At 38.8% G+C, this 18,772-nt stretch overlaps 1 protein-coding gene across 2 annotated transcripts in view; it reads right to left on the reverse strand.

Moving 5' to 3' along the window:
- The window catches only part of CCSER1 (coiled-coil serine rich protein 1), a 911,764-nt gene that overhangs the window by 550,947 nt on the left and 342,045 nt on the right, over nt 1-18,772 (reverse strand). For both annotated transcript variants that reach the window (XM_075849774.1, XM_075849773.1), the window contains exon 5: nt 15,209-15,332. In XM_075849774.1, the coding sequence (XP_075705889.1) occupies nt 15,209-15,332 (124 nt within the window). The remainder of the gene's footprint in view (nt 1-15,208; nt 15,333-18,772) is intronic.

Consider the following 18,772-nt stretch of genomic DNA (forward strand, 5'->3'; position numbering starts at 1 on the left):
GTCCGTGATTTTCACGCAGTGTATGTCCGTGGCGTAAAACTCACGACATGTCCTATACTTGGCCGTTTTTCGCGCATCACGCACCCATTGAAGTCAATGGGTGCGTGAAAATCACGCGCAGCACACAGAAGCACTTCCGTGTGTCACGCGTGATTCGCGCAACAGTAGATAAAGAAATGAAGGAAAAAATAAAAGCACTTCCTTCATTTCTTTTTTTAAACATCAAAACCGCATGTCATAAGGATGGCATATGCGTTAAAATCACGCAGCCACGCACTGTTCACTGATGGCACATGGAACTGCAACGCGCGTAAAACGCTGCGTTTTTTGCGCGCGCAAAACGCACACGTTCGTTTGTATAAGGCCCTACTAGCTTTTATACCCGGCGTTGCTCGTGAGGTTGACTTACGGTATAGATAGAGTAAAAGCTCACTATTTAAATACCCAATTATGTGTTGTAAGGCCCCATGCAAACGACCGTAGAATTCGTCCGTAATTACGGACCCATTCACTTCTATTGCCCATGGACACCTTCCTGTATATTTACAGGAAGGTGTCCGTGCCGTAGAAAGGCTCCGCAAAAGATAGGACATGTCCTGTTTTTGCTTTTTACGGACCGCGTTCCCATACTTTATATGGGAGCACGACCCGCATAATAATTAGAGAGTATTAAAAGTTAACTTACCTGCTTTTTTCTCCAGTCCGGCCTCCTGGGATGACGTTTCATCCCATGTGACCGCTGCAGCCAATCACAGGCCAATCACAGGCTGCAGCGGTAACATGGACTGCCGCGTCATCCAGGGAGGTTTGACTGGATGTCAAGAGGGACGCGTCACCAAGACAACGGTACGTATGAACTTCTTTTACTTTCAATCACTGCGGAAACTCTGCCCGAAAGGGCTGCCCCTTCTCTCTTTCCAGCACTGATAGAGAGAAGGGGCTGCCGATTAGTGCAGAGAAAACGGGTCCGTAAGTACGGGTGGAATACTGGTGACACTGGACGCAATGTTATTGGAAGCACCATTAAATATCCTTAACACTATGATCACATGATCAAAAAAATGTTTATTCCCTTTAGGAAATAAAAGTCCTAAGTCAGTGCTCCCAGACTAAACTACGAAGTGGTGGTTGAGGGGCGGGGACTTCTGATTCATGCCCATTTGGCATCATTTTTCCTCGCTCCTTGTCTTTACCATTAGTCAGTCCATCGCTCATTGCTTCTCCATGCATTTCATTCCCTTAATCGCTCATTGCTTCTCCATGCATTTTAGTCCCTCAATTATACGAGACAGGATAACTGTCCTACATCTGTGTAAACCCGCTGTGGCCAACATCGCAGTGCTGCTGTGTTAGGCAATTCAGCGAGGAATGATGTACGTTGCAGCCAATTATGGGCTGCCACGTCATCAATAGGGGGCGGAGCCTGTCAGTGCAATCCGTTACCTGGGGAACGCGTGTCCAATTAATAATAGCTATTCCCTGATTTTAAACCAATGAAAAATCGGGCTTCAAACAAACTTTCGAAAATAAATATAAGATATATATAGTCAAATAAATAACAGCTTTAAAAATCTATGAGAGAGAACATGCCCGGGATATCTCAATTGAAGCCAGAGATCGGAAATGACCCATTCTCGAGATTGCTTAAAGCGCTAGTTGAAGAAACTCACCAATGTGACTTATATTAAGTGTTTGATTTACCTATCATAACAAAAATATACAGAATACCCCCATTAACAATACAGTTATGCCACTGAGAACTGTACTTTAATGTATAATGCCACAGAATTATCCCAGGTCAATCTGATGAATTGTCATGATGTAGCTGCTACTCTATGTGAAGAGTTCTATCAAATAGCAGGGGGTGACGCAGAATCAGAGGTAGCCTGTGCAAGAACTGTATATGGGTCCCCTGTTCTCGAGTAGTTTATAATAGAGCACCCCACTTTCTCCTTTATATCACTAACAATCGACTAGTAAATGAGAGCTTTGAAATATATTACTTACGTACCTTACGTACAATCTAATAAATGGAAAGATGCTTTTAAGGTAACCGTAGGCCCCCACACATACTTACTGTACCGGTTTGTAGCTGCGCAGGTTGCACATATAGTATGTCCGCCCCTGATAAATAGACTCTATATTGCCATCTTTTGAGGAAATACAGGTATAGTAACATATAATGACAGCATTATGCATTAGCCTCAAAGCCTGGTAAGTAGATCTTTTACAGTACAGCAGTTACTAAACAGAATACTGAATTAGGACACAACTGATCTTAAACAGAAAACAAGACGGGAACGCACTCATAGAGATAGAGTTTGTAGCTTCTAATGAATCCCCTAGATAGATCAGTTTTTATCTATATTCCATGTAGAATACGTAACTACATTCAAAGGCATGAAATGCCCACAGTCGTATCACCCTGATCTTCTAATAAATACAAATTGCTCATTTCTCTGCCAAGTTGTAACAGTGACACTCAGGGATTATTTAAGTGGACTGAGCAGTTACAGACAGACCAAAACTTAAACTGCAATACTTTGTTTTTCATAGATGACGAGGTAATCTTTCAGCTTTATGTTTGCAGAATAAGGGCTCATGCACACGACCGTAAGGCTTTATACTGTCCGCAAATATGGATCCGACAGATAGGGATACACATCCGTAGCCGTCCCCAATTTTGAAAGCGCACAAAAACTTCTATCAGCGAGTCCGTTCCGCATTTGCAGACAAGATTAGGACATGTTTTATAATTTGCGGATCACTTCTACGGCCCGTACATACATCCGTAAATATATGGAAAGGTGTCCGTGGCCAATAGAAATGAATGGGTCCGCAATTTTATCTGTGATTACGGATTCCGTAATTATGGATGAAAATTACGGTCGTGTTAATGGGGCCTAACTTGTAATAATGAATGTGATAAATCAGAAATACATTCAAATATAAATTGTCTAGTGCAATACTAAAAATGAATTTCTAAATGGTACTGAAGGAACTGCCACGTTTACACCACATTTTTGCTTTACAGTGGTGCATGCGCCGAATGTATCCATAAGCCACTATTCATCCAATGGTAACCAAAAGAGTGCCCTTATGACCTCCATCAGGGTGGTATACAGCGGTATACGTCAAAGCCTTCCGTTGGAGCTATATGTCGGGGAATGTTCCCAATGTATACCTTCGATTAAAGGCTTTGATGAAGTGTGAACAGATATAAGTTTTTACCTAGGCTACTGCTATGCTAGGATGCAGCTTCCTACATTTTTCTGTACTGTCAAATAAGAGAATCCAGATGTATATTGTTTTTTTATTTTTTCAAATAAAAGGCAATGGCAACAGTAACTAACTGTATAAAAATTCAGTTGCATACTGTTGCATTCTTTTGTAGTAGTACAGTATACATTTTTTAGACGTAAGCATTACAAAAGTATGCTTTAACTGAATGGCAACAACCGCACCAAAACTGCTATGTGGAAGGATCCCAAGCACAAATAAGTGTAGGGCTGTTGAAGGACCTGAATAGATAAGGGGACATGACCATATGTGTGCAGGTCCTCAAGAAAGCTGGTAGAGCATCAAGGTGGAGGGAAAAAAGAGTGTGAGCTGTACTGTAAGTGTATGGGGTATGGTACGGCGTCTGTATGTATTTAGGAGTCTGGTCTGGGGTCTGTATTTCTTTTGGGGGTCTGGTCTGGAGTCTGTATTTATTTAGTGGTCTGGCCTGGTGTCTGTATTGATTTAGGGGTCTGGACTGTGGCCTGTAGTTATAAGGAATAAACTGGTTTGGGGGTCTGCATTTATTTAGGGGTCTGGTGTCTGTATTTGTTTAAGGGGTCTTTTTTTATTTAGGGGATCTGGGTCTTGGGTCTATATTAATGTAGGGGGTCTAATCTGCAGTCTGTATTTATTTAATGGTCTTGTCTGGGGGTTTTATTGAGGGAGTCTGATCTACGGTCTGTATTTGTTTAGGGGTTTGTATTTATTTAGTGGGTCTGGTCTGGGGTATTTAAGGAGCAATTTGCCTTATCTGTCTAGGGCACCAAAAATGCCTTGTCCTGGTCCTGGGAGAAAAAGTAAAGTAGCCTTAAAGGGGTATTACTTTTCATTAAATAACAGCTTTATATTTTATAATGAAATGTTATACTATTTTCCAATATACTTTTTGCATAAATTCCCCACCGTTTGAAGATCTCTGTTTGCAGTCATTGTTAACATTCATTGTTTAATACTAGTGGATAAAAATCTGTTCTGATCACACGATGTTCAGACAGGAGCTCAGCTCCTTAGGATTGGCCGTCAATGTTTAATCGGTGTGGAGCTGTAATGTCGGGGTAGGGAGAAAGACAGGTGAGCCCTAATCTACCCGCCACTCAGTCCCTGCCTACTTGCACGGCCCGTACTAGGCGACGGCGTACAACTGGGCGACAGTCCCTACGCTCAATAAGTGAACGACAGACAAACAAACAAGGGTACACATAAGCTAAGGGAAATGGGGCAGTTGGCCACGGCAACACCGTGAGCAACAAAAGTAGTGAACGAGCCGAGTCAAACCAGGAGTGTACAAGGTACCAAACGCTGAGCAGGAGCGTAGTCAGTAAAGCCAGGGTCAATTTGAAGCAGAGGTCAATAGTACTAGCAGGAACAGCAGAGCCAGGAAACAAGACAGAATCACAGGCAAAGGAAGAGCAGCAAATGAAGGTATAAATAGACCGAGGGCGGGAGCTAGCTCCGTCTGGCCAGGCTGTGATAGGTTCTCCCACTCCTCAGCCTACCAGCCTGAGTGGTAGCAGATCGAGACACTATCAGACCAAGGAGCAGATGCAGACTGATTAACGACGGGCGTCGACACAGAAGCTGTGTCTGGCAGATCCTTTACAGGAGCTCTGAAGGGTGATTAAATTAAATCCTAAAAAGAACTGGAGTTTCCCTTTGAAAATCTGGCACTACAATTTAAGTGAACTGTCATTGATGTGATTGGCCGGTGATTAAAATGTTGTGTGATATTTCCAGTAACAGAAATCTCTAAACAGGGCCAAAGGGGTATGACTTTTCTATAGTCCCTTTGTCCCAGAATTAATAAAAAATAAAAAATAAATCAGTCATAATATAGTGCATTCCAATCTCTTTCTAACAAAACTAGAATCAGCCCTGTATCTTACATGGATCCAGAGATCTGGTCATTCATTGCTCCATTAAATCTCCAATACATTGGTTAAGGCCTCATGGGTATTTTTTTTTTACTTTTCTCTGGATCTGTAGGGGTAAATTAAAGTTCTAGAGTTTACCCATATCCCTTTCCTTTCTCCTATATCTTGGTTGATTTTGATCGACAGATGTATTTTTTAACCATACTAAATATCTAACTAAGTACTAACAATGTAATTACTCTGCTAGATTTTCTTCAGGCTGGAAGCGCAGGGGGCATGTCCTTTCTGCAGCAGCTCCTCCCCCTACCTGTCATAGCTTGTGTGCAGGTACTGATTCACTGTCTCTGCCTTCTTTCTAGGAGAAGATTTACAAATGCTCCCCATTATATATATTTTTTAGGGGGAGAGCCCAGCACTATATAACTAAAGAAGAGGGAGAGCCTGCATCTTACATTCAGGGCAAGGATGAGCAGGAGTGGGGGGAGCACAACGCTGTATGTAAGCTGTCTCTATGCAGGCTCTCTCTTCAGCTAAGCAAACTGCTGGCTCTCCTGTGTGACTCTTACTATGTGAATCTCCACCCACACTGCGTTTCTAAAAAAAAGTTGAATCTCTACTTCATTACTGACAAGCAGAGAAGACTTTTTTATTGGCTGGCAGCAGTTGAAGAGTGGAACTGAGCATGTGTTCCCTCCCTCATTCAGCTCAATAGGATACTATAGTATACAGATTGAGCACCAGGGGGCACCATTATAATAAAGTACAGGGAATGTCTCGAAAATGGAGCATATTGTTTCATAATGTAAATAAAAAAACAAACAAATTTTTAATGCTGAAATACATTGTAATAACATATAATACTTGGACAATCTCTTTAAGGTCAAAGATCATAGATGTCACCAATGTGAACTACTGACTTTAACTAGGACATATCATAGGACATTTTGGCTGGATTTTCTTTAAGAATGTAATATTTGTCCTGGTTACATAGAAATAAAATAATCCAGTTTGTTTACAATTCTTTGTTTAAAATTTAAATGATAGGAAACAACAGATTGCAGAATCTATTTATTTCAAGCACAGTACCTGTACAAATGCTTAGAACTTGGAAAGATTAGATCTCTAATAGATTAGTAGTTTATCATATTGAAGGTCAGCAGACATTAAAATAAACACCTTTCAAAGATTATTGTTGTTCTCTATGAGATAGGTATACTTTGTTCCTGAGGTGATGTTATTATAGAATGACATTTTAGGAGCATTTATTATATCATGAATATAGTTGTCACTCAATAATCACACACTATTAATATGCAGCAAAATAAGCACAAAAGATTGCAACAAAATTGCATACCTTTTATGTGAGTCTATGTGACAAAATATATTTACAGAACTTATAAAGAATAAAGGATGGTAATGAAAACTGGAGAAGAACATCTTCAAACCCGTACCTATTATTTATACTTCTATACTTTTAATCTACTGTATGCTCCATTGTTCACACTGTGAAAACAGCAGACATTGTTTACTGGGCATGCCTGCTCTAAGAGGACCCAGCATTCAATTTGCCTATACTATGCCCACATATGCAAAGAACCTCCGCCTCAATACAGTGACACTTTAGTTAAGCACATCTTTAAGGTGCCCATAAAGGGTTAAACCAGAAAGTATACAGAGTTACCACTGTAAAGCCCCCTCCAACCTGTTTTGTGCACACTACTTCTCCATTTTTTTTAGAACAGGACAGGTAGACACGTCTTTAAGAGGAGAGGCCTGTCACTCAGCGGCAATGATCAATCAGTGTGACTGACAGCCCCAACAGTAGCACTTTATTAACTGCAGAAGGCAAGTCTATTGGATTTTCTATCTTACTGAATGTATTTTGTCTTAGCCTAATCATTAATGCATGACCTACACTAATATACAGTATAGACTTAAGGTACACAGACTTAAAAGTACAGACTTAATAGTAATTTTGACAATTTTGCAATAAAATAAATAAAGAAATTAGATGTAAAGTTGTTAAACTGCTTCTCTGTATTTTTCTGTTCACTTCAGAGTAGTAATTGGTTACGCAGAGAGGTGGAGGCTACACAGCCCTAGGGAGTAAAGCATGGAATTAAGTGAAAGGGTTGTCCCATCTAGACAGTCCCTTTTAAAAATGAGAATCTGGTGGTGATAAATTACTTGCTGTGGGTCCAACAGCAGAAACCTGGATGATCAGCTGGTATTACAGGGCGCACAATCAAACAAATAAATGACCATGTAATCAATAGTTGCTGGTCATTGCAGCAGTTTTCCACACCGACAAACATAGAGTTCTCGAACAGGGGACCTTCTTAATAATGTCCATAGGACTTAAAGGGGTTGTCCCACAAAACACATGTATCCCCTATACACAGGTTAGGGGATACGTGTATGATTGCTGGGGGTCAGACTGCTGGGACCCCCAGTGATAAGGGAACAGGGGACTGAGATTCCCCAAAAGTACTCCATGAGAAGCATGTGACTTCCGGGGTCTGTGACCGGCGCTCAATTCATTTCTATGGAGCAGCCAGACACACAAGCTGGACACAGACCCCGGAAGTCCCATGCTTCTCATGGAGCGCTTCGGGGGACTTTGAGTCCCCCATTCTCGTTATCGCTGGTGGTCCCAGCGGTCGGACCCCCAGCAATCACACATGTATCCCCAATCCTGTGGATAGAGGATACTTGTGTTTTATGGGACAACCCCTTTAATGGTGTAATCCTGATGGATGCACAGATGAGACTGATCTTTCAGATAAGAAGATGCTCTTGCAGCAACTTCCTTTTCTAGCCAATAAAGGGGGTTCAGAGCACTTCACACAACAGGGTGTCCAAATTGGGTTTTTGCTGGCTATTTATGGATGCCCAACTGCTTTTTCTGCACCTCTGGCAAGAAGGGTACTTATGTAAGTGTCATTTAGAGAAGGAATGCCTACATACACATATACACCGGCAAAGCATTCATATTGTTGTCGAACCACAAGAAAGATAACAGACCGCTTATCATTTCCCATGTGTTAGGGTCCTTTTTCACGGCCCGACATTGGGCCATATAAACCAGCGCCGATAAATAAGACAGCTTGTTGATCGACACTCGTTTGCTCCTTTCATAAAGATCTATGATTGGGGACGAGTGACAACGATCGCTCGTATATATTTCCACCATGTCGGCAGAACATCTCTCTGTTTAGACAGGGAGATGTGCTGCCAACAACGATAATATTTCTTGCAGCATAAACAATACAATCAGCTGCTAAACGAGCATTTGCTTGTTCATTGGCTGATCATTGCCCTGTTTACACAGGACATTGATCGGGAACGAGCATTCACATAAACGCTTGATTGCTGATAGTTGGCCCGTGTAAAAAGGCCTTTAGAAAGTACCAGGTGATAATTTATAGTCAATGCTAAATTGGCAGAAATAGTGAATAAATAGTAAAAACAAATCTGTGGATCAAAATATGAGACGATGATTCCATTATATTGTATCACTGACATGCCTTCATTTTCTTCAATTTATACTCTATTCACAATTTTATTAGGCATGTAAACAACTTACCTTCACATTTTCATTTCCCATCAAGAGATGTCAATCTGACAATATAGTTAACTGTGTTCTCCCTTCGAGAAGGTCTGCAGAAATATCACCATAGCAACTCTACTACGGGCCTTGAACATTTGTGCGCAGCATTGTGATGTTGCCGCAGAATTCAACAGGTCAGATATGCAAGTACTTTATCATCTCAGTGACATCATTTCTATTCATATATTACTTCTTAACCAGTACTTCTTGTTGTCTTTATTTTAACCTTATTGCTTAGGACCTGTGTAGAGTTAAGTGCATATGTGTGCGGTTTTGATATGCTATATACTACTGTTTTCCATAATGATGCAACGGAGATGTACATGCAAATCATAATATGTTCAGTTGTACCTCATTGATATGAATTGTTGCATGCCATAATAGACATCTTTTAAAGCGCCTACAGGTACATGCAAAAAAAGGGCCAGCGGTATGAGGTTTTTGCAACCCGCCATGGTAAATTTTTCAATACTGCATTCCTACGTACATTCTCAGCCTTCATAACAATGTCAGCTATGGGGTGCTAATAAAGTGATAACCACAGCACCTCAAACAGTGCTAGACACAAGACTCCCAAATCCAGTAGCAGATACATGCCCCACGAAAATTTCAACCATATTCCCCAACCATTCAAAGTACCGTTAACAGCCCCAAATACACTAAAAAGGGCCTGTCACAATCCGCACATAGGTGCTTGTAATGCACAGTAACCCCCATAACTGCTAAACACAAAAAGTGGAGTCATAAGTGGCTGAACCATGCCCCCATATGGCCACCATAATAGCAAACCACAGCTTTCCCAATGTAAAGTGCTCACTTCTCCAAGTCTTCTACCATGAGTCTCTTTACCAATAAAGACATCATCACTGTGTGGAGACTGCACTGATTATGTCTTCTCTAAAACAAAGGAGACATCATTATTGTAGCTTGCTGAGTCCCAATGGGTCCCCGGTGCATAGGTACCCAGGACAGCCCTGAGTCCAGGACACTTGAGGGGTATGCACACATGAATGCTCTGATCTTTCACACATTCTTAAATAAAGTACAGCATGTGTGGTATGTAAGGTGACCTCAAATTAAAAGATGTTCACAAGATACTAAATGAGAAAAATGGGGCAGACACAAAGTAAGGCCACTTTTATAGATGTTTTCCCAGTGATACCGCCAGTGGCATTTTGTTGCAGAGTTCAGATGTGAAAAAATACAGAGTAAGGGTAAGTTCACACAGAGATTTTTGCCATGTTTTTTTATGCGGAAACCGCGTCGGAAAACGCACCAAAAAATGTCCGAAAATGCCTCTCATTGATTTCAAGGTGTTTTTTTCCCGCGAGCGGAAAAACCGTCTTGCGGGAAAAAGAAGCAACATGCCCTATCTTCAGGCGTTTATGTCTCTGACTTCCCATTGACATCAATGAGAGGCAGAGAAAGCGTATTTTGCTGCATTTTTTTACCCACGGCGCTCAATGGCCGCCGGCAAAAAAGGCAGCTAAAAACTCAGCGAAAATCGGTGTGCAGGCAGAGCAAAATCTGCCTCAAAATTCCAAACGGAAATTTGAGGCATATTTTCTGCCTGGAAAAAACTTAGTGTGAACTCAGCCTGAGGCCCCATGCACACTTTTTTTCCTACCGTAAATACTGGCATAAATATGGGTCCTTTGTCACACGTATTCGACCCGTATTCTACCAGTATTTACGGACCTGTGCCCGTAAATACGGGTCCGTTGTCACCAGTATTCCACCCGTATTTACGGACCCATTTTCTCTGCACTAATCGGAAGCCCCTTCTCTCTATCAGTGCTGGGCAGAGTTTCCGCAGCGATTGAAAGTAAAAAAGTTCATACGTACCCTGGCCGTTGTCTTGGTGACTCGTCACTCTTTTGACATCCAGTCCGACCTCCCCGGATGACGCGGCAGTCCATGTGACCGCTGCAGCCTGTGATTGGCCTGTGATTGCCTGCAGCGGTCACATGGGATGAAACGTCATCCCGGGAGGCCGGACTGGAGGAAAAAGCAGGGAGTTCTGGGTAAGTTAACTTTTAATATTATTAACTCCAGTGGTAGTCACTGTTACGGGTGCTGAAAGAGTTACTGCCGATCAATTAACTCTTTCAGTACACTGGACAGTGACTATCCCCTGACGTCGCCTAGCAACGCTCCCGTAACACCACCCACCCACTTAGTAAGTATGGCCTTTTTTGTGGTTTTGTAATTACGGGTGCACACACGTAGCTACCCTTAATTACAGGAGCCCCATAGACTTCTATGGGCCTGCCCGTGCCGTAATTACGGCCTGAAATAAGACATGTTCCATATTTTTCAATGGCACGGGCACCTTCCCGTAAGCAAACGGGAAGGTACCCGTGGCCAATAGAAGTCTATGGGCCCCTAATTATGGGCCGTAATTACGGCCCGTAATTACGGGCGTTTTTAGTTCGTGTGCATGGGGCCTCAGAAAGTAGTTTATGAAATCCAATTCACACATTGCATTAGTGACTGCTTAGACTTTTAGCGACTGTTGAGCTTCATGCCGTTTTTTGTTTAGTTTTTTATCTTTTATTTTACTGACTTGGCGGAATGGATAAACAACGGTTGTAGTATGCTCTGTCTGCACTCTCATACAGGGAAGGCTGTCAATCATTGAGTAAGACCGTCCATTGGACTCTATAACCCAGAATAAGCAGAGATTTAGCTCAATAAATTCCAGGTTGCAATGAATCTTTTTCCCACTAAACTATATAGCACTCTGCTCTTTTCCTGCTCTGTAGCATGCTGCCTGCAAATAGGAAAATATGTTCAATGTGACAGATTCCCTTTAAGTTAGAAAAATTAAGGAGAGCTTAGAAAGACAAATTTTAAATGCCTTGAATATAAAGTAGGATTTTGGTGTATTTTTCCACAGATATTCCTATTTCATTTTCCCTCCACCAGCCACAGTCTCCAGAACAGATGCTGATGGAATGAAAGGTTGTATATTCTCAACACTAGACTACAAACAGAACACTCTGTGCTTCATGACTTACAGTACAATATCAAGACTACAATTATAGAAAAGGGGACAGATAAGGTAAGAAAGAACAACACGTGTCAAGTCATATATCTGGTCCTGAGTTTTCAGTGATATTTCTTCATGAAGCCAAAAAAAAAATTCAATCTTTTACGTATGTCTTTAAGTCTTTTAATGCAAATGTTTAATTTCCAATAGCAAAACTAAAAATGGGACCCCCTTCTTGTGCTTGATTGTGCCAGTTCCCTTCTTTTTAGGGGTTAGGATGGTCTGACACTTATTCACTTCCTTCCCGTCTCATCTGTGGTAGAAAGAGATGGCAGAAACCTCCTTTCTCTTTCATTTATTGTCCCAAAGGCCCTCTTTCCTGGCTCTCTAGAAAATCCCTTACCACAGTGCCAATTTCTTTGGAGTCTATATAGTTAAAATCTGGGAGACAATAGAAAGCACTGGTAGCAGTGAGCCCCATGTCTCCGAGCAGTCAATGTTATGTGGCCAACCTAAGCTGAGCATCCCTCGCCACAGGATTCAGAGAAGCTGCAGTAATGATGGCAAAGGATATTGCACCACTTGCCTTCTTGTTCACTCATTGGAATAATGTTGGCAGACACTCTTATATATATCTTACGCTATGTACACATGCAGCGCTGGATTGTTGCATGATTGAAACCAACGATGCATGATGGAACCCATAACATTTAATGGTTTCTGTCGGGCCACCATGGGTACCATTGGGTTTCCGTCATGGTTTCCATTACACACATTGAACCTGAGCAATTTAAACCCTGGAAGGTTGCTTTATCCTACATCAGACATGTAGAAAAAGAACAAAGTATGACATTATTCCTATTATAAAAAAAAACTGTTGCATTGAGCTCTACTGTTTGCTATGGAGAGACATTAGATGTATTAAGTCTGCTTAGACTTATCTACTCATTCCATGAGCCTGTGTAAGATTGGTAAACTCAGTATTTCAGAAATCAAATCCCCCCAAAAGATTTGCACGTTTTGTAGGTACCACATCTGAGACACTTTTTCCGACGTCTAGGGCATGACACAAAATCCAAATAATAACATATAAGGGGAGATTCATGAAAACTGACTAACAGCAAAACTGACTTAATTGCCCGTAGCAACCAATCACAGCACAGATTTAATTTTTTAAAAACACTATATAAAAATGAAAGTTGTGCTGTGATTAATTGCTATGGAGCACAAAGTTTTGCTGCTAAACTGTTTTCTTGAATCTCCCCTATGTTATATATGACATTTATTTTATAGTATATCTTGAAGTTCCTCTTGCCAAAATAATAGTCAAATAAGTAATTACACCCTGTAATAAAACTTAAATGAATATTCCAGCAAGAGTTCCTGCCCAACTGAGAAAGTTCCACATGCATTTATGATCATACAGGCCAGATAAAAAGAGAAAGTCATCAATTATTTCACATCTCATCTTTCTTGTCCTACTAACTTTAACATTATTCTTGCATATAACTAGAATATATGATGTGATCTTTAGCCATGGACAGTCATTGCTGCTTTTTTTTTTATCTGTTGACATTCTCAAACTGTTTGGCTATGTTCTGCTCACAGTTTGGATTGATCAGAATATTCAATGCTCCAATCGGAGGTAGACGGAATCCTTTTAAAATGCATTTTTCATTTTCATCATTAGAGGAAAATAATTTTGTCAACATTTAAATAGCATTGGATCTTATCTACAACACAATTTGTATATATTTCTCATGTAATTCATTATTATTATTCACCAAATTTAACTCAATAAAAAAATAACAATATTACAATATATATATATATATATATATATATATATATATATATACACACACACACACACACACACACACACACACACACACACACACACACATTCAAGATGTTTGCTGAGCAGCTTTCCATTTAAAGGCCATGTTTTGTAAATTTCTCCAAATTGTTATTTGTTCCTGACAATCATGACACAAGAAGGTCATTTTGACCCACAACATAGATGTTTTTGCTATGTCATTTCAAGGGTTATTACCACTAGATGTAGTTTGCAAAAATAATTATGAGAATAATTACATGCATTGCTAATATTGCTAAATTATTTACAAATCTTTATGCTACAAAACATATTATTAAATTTAGGTAAGGGCAAGACGTTATAGACAATACACCTTGGCATTGAGTGATTGGCTGCTAACATTTATCCTATATTCTTATCGGAAAGTATATAAACAATAAACTTTAGATCCAAAACTGAAGCTTGTGTCTGGTCTCTTGTATACACAATATCCTATTCACACAATGCAGCGGATAAATATACAGTTTTTATGGTATACTGCCGTTTTAAAATCTTGAACATATTGGGCTAAATGAAAGGCTATTGCTTATTTCAGAAAAAAAAATAACATCGATTTTTAAAATGTTTCATTCAACTCAGGCCTTATTCACAACATCCGCAACAAGGGCCTTTTTTCATGCACATGGCTGTTCATGCTGCGTCAGTTCGGTATCCGTGTGTCAACCATTTTTCTCGTCCGTGTTTCTCCTCTGCGAACACTTCCTGGTTTCACTTTTCTTTTTTCACTGCATTGCTTTAGCAACTGATGCGTGAAAAGCGGACACAACACAGATATTGTGTGCTTCACGGTTTTTTAACGCACCCTTAGACTTTAATTAGTCTGGTCTGCAATAACGGACCAGATTAGGATATGCGGTAAGTTTCTTGTAACAGCCCAACGCTCAGTGGAAAAAACGGATGTGTGAATAGCATAATTGAATTGCATAGTTTAGTGTGCCGTCCCTTGGTAAAACGGAAATCACACTGACGAGAAACACATTTGTGTGAATAAAGCATAACTTATTAGGAAACATAGCTCTTTTGAAAGTAGAAATAACTAATTTTGTGTCTGCATTATTTTAGAACTTACTTAAACACATCATATTTACCAACTATGTCCAGTTTTTATTTTTTTGCTAGACAATGCAAACCGACAAGCGTAATGATATTTCTTACAGAATGTTGATATATGCTGACTCGTAACGCATCATTTCTGTGGTATAACAATGTGTCTCTCTAATAAAAATCAATGCATATAAAATATGATTCCAGACCACATAAGGGTTTCATGTAGTGGAGCCTGTTCATCACCATTTTCAATAAGTGATTGTCAGCTAGAGAATTGAATACAGAAATGACTACAGAGGCTGTAGTAGATCCAATAGGTCCATTGGCATATTAGTCATATACTAGTAGGTTTCATGAATGGCAACCAGTGTGGATAAAAACTATAAACTATAGAAACCATTACTATAGTTGGTTATTTCAGTTGTGATATTTATTTCTGTAATATGATCCTCTTTTTTTTCAATGATAAAAAATGTTCTCTTTGTATAGTAAATTAGGATTGTATGGCCCTGTAAATAATCACTTACTTTTTTGTAGCTTCAGCGATTTTTGGTTCTTCTTTAGATTGATGTGTTCCATTCGCTGGTTCTATATGGGACAACACCACTGCTGAACACGACACTATGGACTGGTATGAATCTTCTCGACACACTAAAATGGCAAAATACATAAACTTTGAATTTTAGAATGAATTGAATAAAAAAAAAAGTTACATTAAGTAATGAGTTATTACTCAAATGTTGTCATTATAAGGCCTCTGGGTTTGGCGAATGCCAGAAGAACATTACATGCCTGACTGCATTGTGCCAACTGTAAAGTTTGGTGGAGGAGGGATAATGCTATGGCATTGTTTTTACGGGTTGGCCTAAGCCCCTTATTGCCAGTGAAGGAAAATCTTAACCCCTTAATGACGCAGACGAGTTTGGGCCTTAATGCTCAGACCCCTTTTTCAAATCTGACATGTGTTACTTTATGTGTTAATAACTTTGAAATGTTTTTATTTATCCAAGCGATTCTGAGATTCTTTTCTCGTGACACATTGTACTTTATGTTAGTGGTAACATTTGGTTGATACAATCGGTGTTTGTTTGTGAAAAACATGAAAATTTAGAAAAATGTGCATTTTTCAAAATTTTTTTGTATTTGCTTGACAGATAGTTATACCACACAAAATAGTTACTAGTTCACATATTCCATATGTCTACTTTATGTTGATATCATTTTTTGAACATCCTTTTATTTTTCTAGGATGTTACAAGGCTTATAAATTTAGCAGCAATTTCTCACATTTTCAAGAAAAGTTCCAATCCCTATTTATTTAGAGATCACTAATTCCTATATATTATAAACCCCCATAAATCACCCCATTTGAAAAACTGCACCCCTCAAACACAGGCCTCAGAAGCAAAGGAGCACCTAGTAAATTTTGGGGCATCTGTTTTATTTGATTATAATTTAGACACCATGTCAGGTTTGAAGACGTCTCGAGGTACCAAGACATAGGAAACAACCCAAAAAGGCACTATTTTAGAAACTACTCTCTCCAAGGAATTAAGCTAGGGGTGTAGTGAGAATTTTAACCCTACAGGCTTTTTGCTGAATTTCTTGGAATTAGGCTGTAAAAATTAAAATCTACATTTTTTTTAACACAAAAAGTAGTTTTAGTTTAGATTTTATTCATTTTCACAAGCAATAAAGGAGACAAAGCACCCAAATATTTGTAAAGCAATTTCTTCAGAGTCCGGTAATATCTCATATGTGGTCAGAAACTGCTGTTTGGTGTGCAGAGTTTAGAAGGGGAGGAGCGTCATTTGGATTTTGGAACTCAAATTTTGCTAGTATGGTTTTTGGGTGCTGTGTCGCATTTATAAAGCCCTGAGGGAACAAAAAAGTTCAACAGAGACCCCCAAAACGTGACGCCATTAGGGAAAATTACACCCCTCAAGGAATCTAACTAGCGGCATTTAGATGCCACAGGTTTTTTGCAAAACGTATTGGAATTAGACCGGGAAAATAAAAATATAATAATTTTTTCCCTAAAATGTAGTAAAATCTTTTCATTTTCACAAGGGATAAAAGAGTAAAACCACCCCAACATTTGTAAAGCAATTTCTCCCGACTACGGCAATACCTTATTTGTGGTCAAAAACTGATATTTGGACACATGGTAGGGCTCAGAATGGCAGAAGCGCTAATTGGCACACAGTATAATGGCACAAAAATAATTGCCAAAACCGAAATTCGCAAGATGATGTCGGTTAATTGTGCTGAATTTCGTTTTGTTTTCTATTAACTGCCCAGCATATATATATATATATATATATATATATATATATATATATATATTTATATATATATATCTATATACGAAACAGGAGCAGGTAAACACAGCACTCCAAAACTCCAGGAAATCAGGCCATGTGCTCGTCACCAGGCGATGAATCAGTTCCCCTTCTTTTTAAATAGAAAAACAGCGTAGAATATAGTAACGGTACCAGGACTCCAAGACTAATGAAAAACAGGGTGGATTTATTCACCTCAAGACACAGCAACGTTTCGGTTCAACAGGAACTTGAGAAAGGTTCCTGTTGAACCGAAACGTTGCTGTGTCTTGAGGTGAATAAATCCACCCTGTTTTTCATCTGTCTTGGAGTCCTGGTGCCGTTACTATATTCTACGCTGTTTTTCTATCTATATATCTATATCTATATATATATATATATAAATATATGTATATATATATATATATATAGATATATATATATATCTATATATAGATATATAGATCTTTATATATATCTATATCTATATCTCTATATCTCTATCTCTATATATATATATACACCAGGAATTTGAATAAATGTGATGTGATTTATTCACTCATGTAGATAAATGCAAAATGACATCCCTCTTTCCTTAAAAGAGGTATGAAATGTTGTATTTATCTATATGACACATGTCATTCAAATTCCTATTGCATACTGATGAGTGAATAAGCACTTTTTTCTTCACTTTGAGAAACGGCTGGAGTGCTGCCTATTTTATTGAATTATTTGTGAACTTTACATATATATATATATATATATATATATATATATATATATATATATATATAGCTATATCCATATATATATATATATATATATATATATATATATATATATATATATATACGGCTAACAAGTGGCTCTCAATAGTGACATCAATGTCTACAAATTACATTGCATTACTATCCTGCATAGTTGTATTATTATTATTATTATTATTATTATTATTTTAAAGTATTTTTTTCCAAATTGTTATGAAAAACAATTTAACACCCATGCCTGAATGCACTCAGGTATTACATGAGTAATATGCTAATTTTACAAAAGGAAGGAAGTTAGTAAACCATTTATTATCGACATCAACAACAATACTGCGTGTCCTGTTTGTTGTGTTTATATAGCCCCAAATTAAATGTGTGTAATTTTCTTTCTTGTATAATTAATTATATATGCTGTTTCCCTCCTACAGACATTAAGGGGGAATAAATCAAATACACAAGAGAGGCATCCCACTCTAATGTTATGATGTTATGTTTATTGTAAGATAATACAGAAAAAATATATTTTAACATGTACTAATGTTGCTTATTGCATTTTCAGCACAGTAAGAATAATAATAACTAAGAAGAACATTTTGTGTAAAATTGTTGAAAAATATGCTTAATATGCTGTCCCTAAATTTGACATATAAAAATTATAATATTATTTAAATATATTTATGAGACATTTTTTCATTTTAAAACAAACTTTAAATTGTATTGTTTTGACATTAAGGGCGGGTTCACACATGGCGGAATTTCACTTAAATTCCGCTGCGGACACTCCGCAGCGTTAATCCGCAGCGGAGCCGTTTCTCCATTGACTTTCACTTTAATTTAGCAGTGTTCGTTTACACGATGCGTACAATTCCGCTGCGGAGCATAGGCTGCGGAGCGGAATTTGGTGTCCGCAGCATGCTCTGTCTGTTGCGGAGCAGTGGCGGACTGGTTGCGGACTCATGGCGGAATTTCTCCATTGACTTCAATGGAGAGTCAAAATTCCGCA

Source organism: Rhinoderma darwinii, chromosome 1 (assembly GCF_050947455.1).
Source record: "Rhinoderma darwinii isolate aRhiDar2 chromosome 1, aRhiDar2.hap1, whole genome shotgun sequence".
NCBI classification, from domain to species: Eukaryota; Metazoa; Chordata; class Amphibia; order Anura; family Rhinodermatidae; genus Rhinoderma; species Rhinoderma darwinii.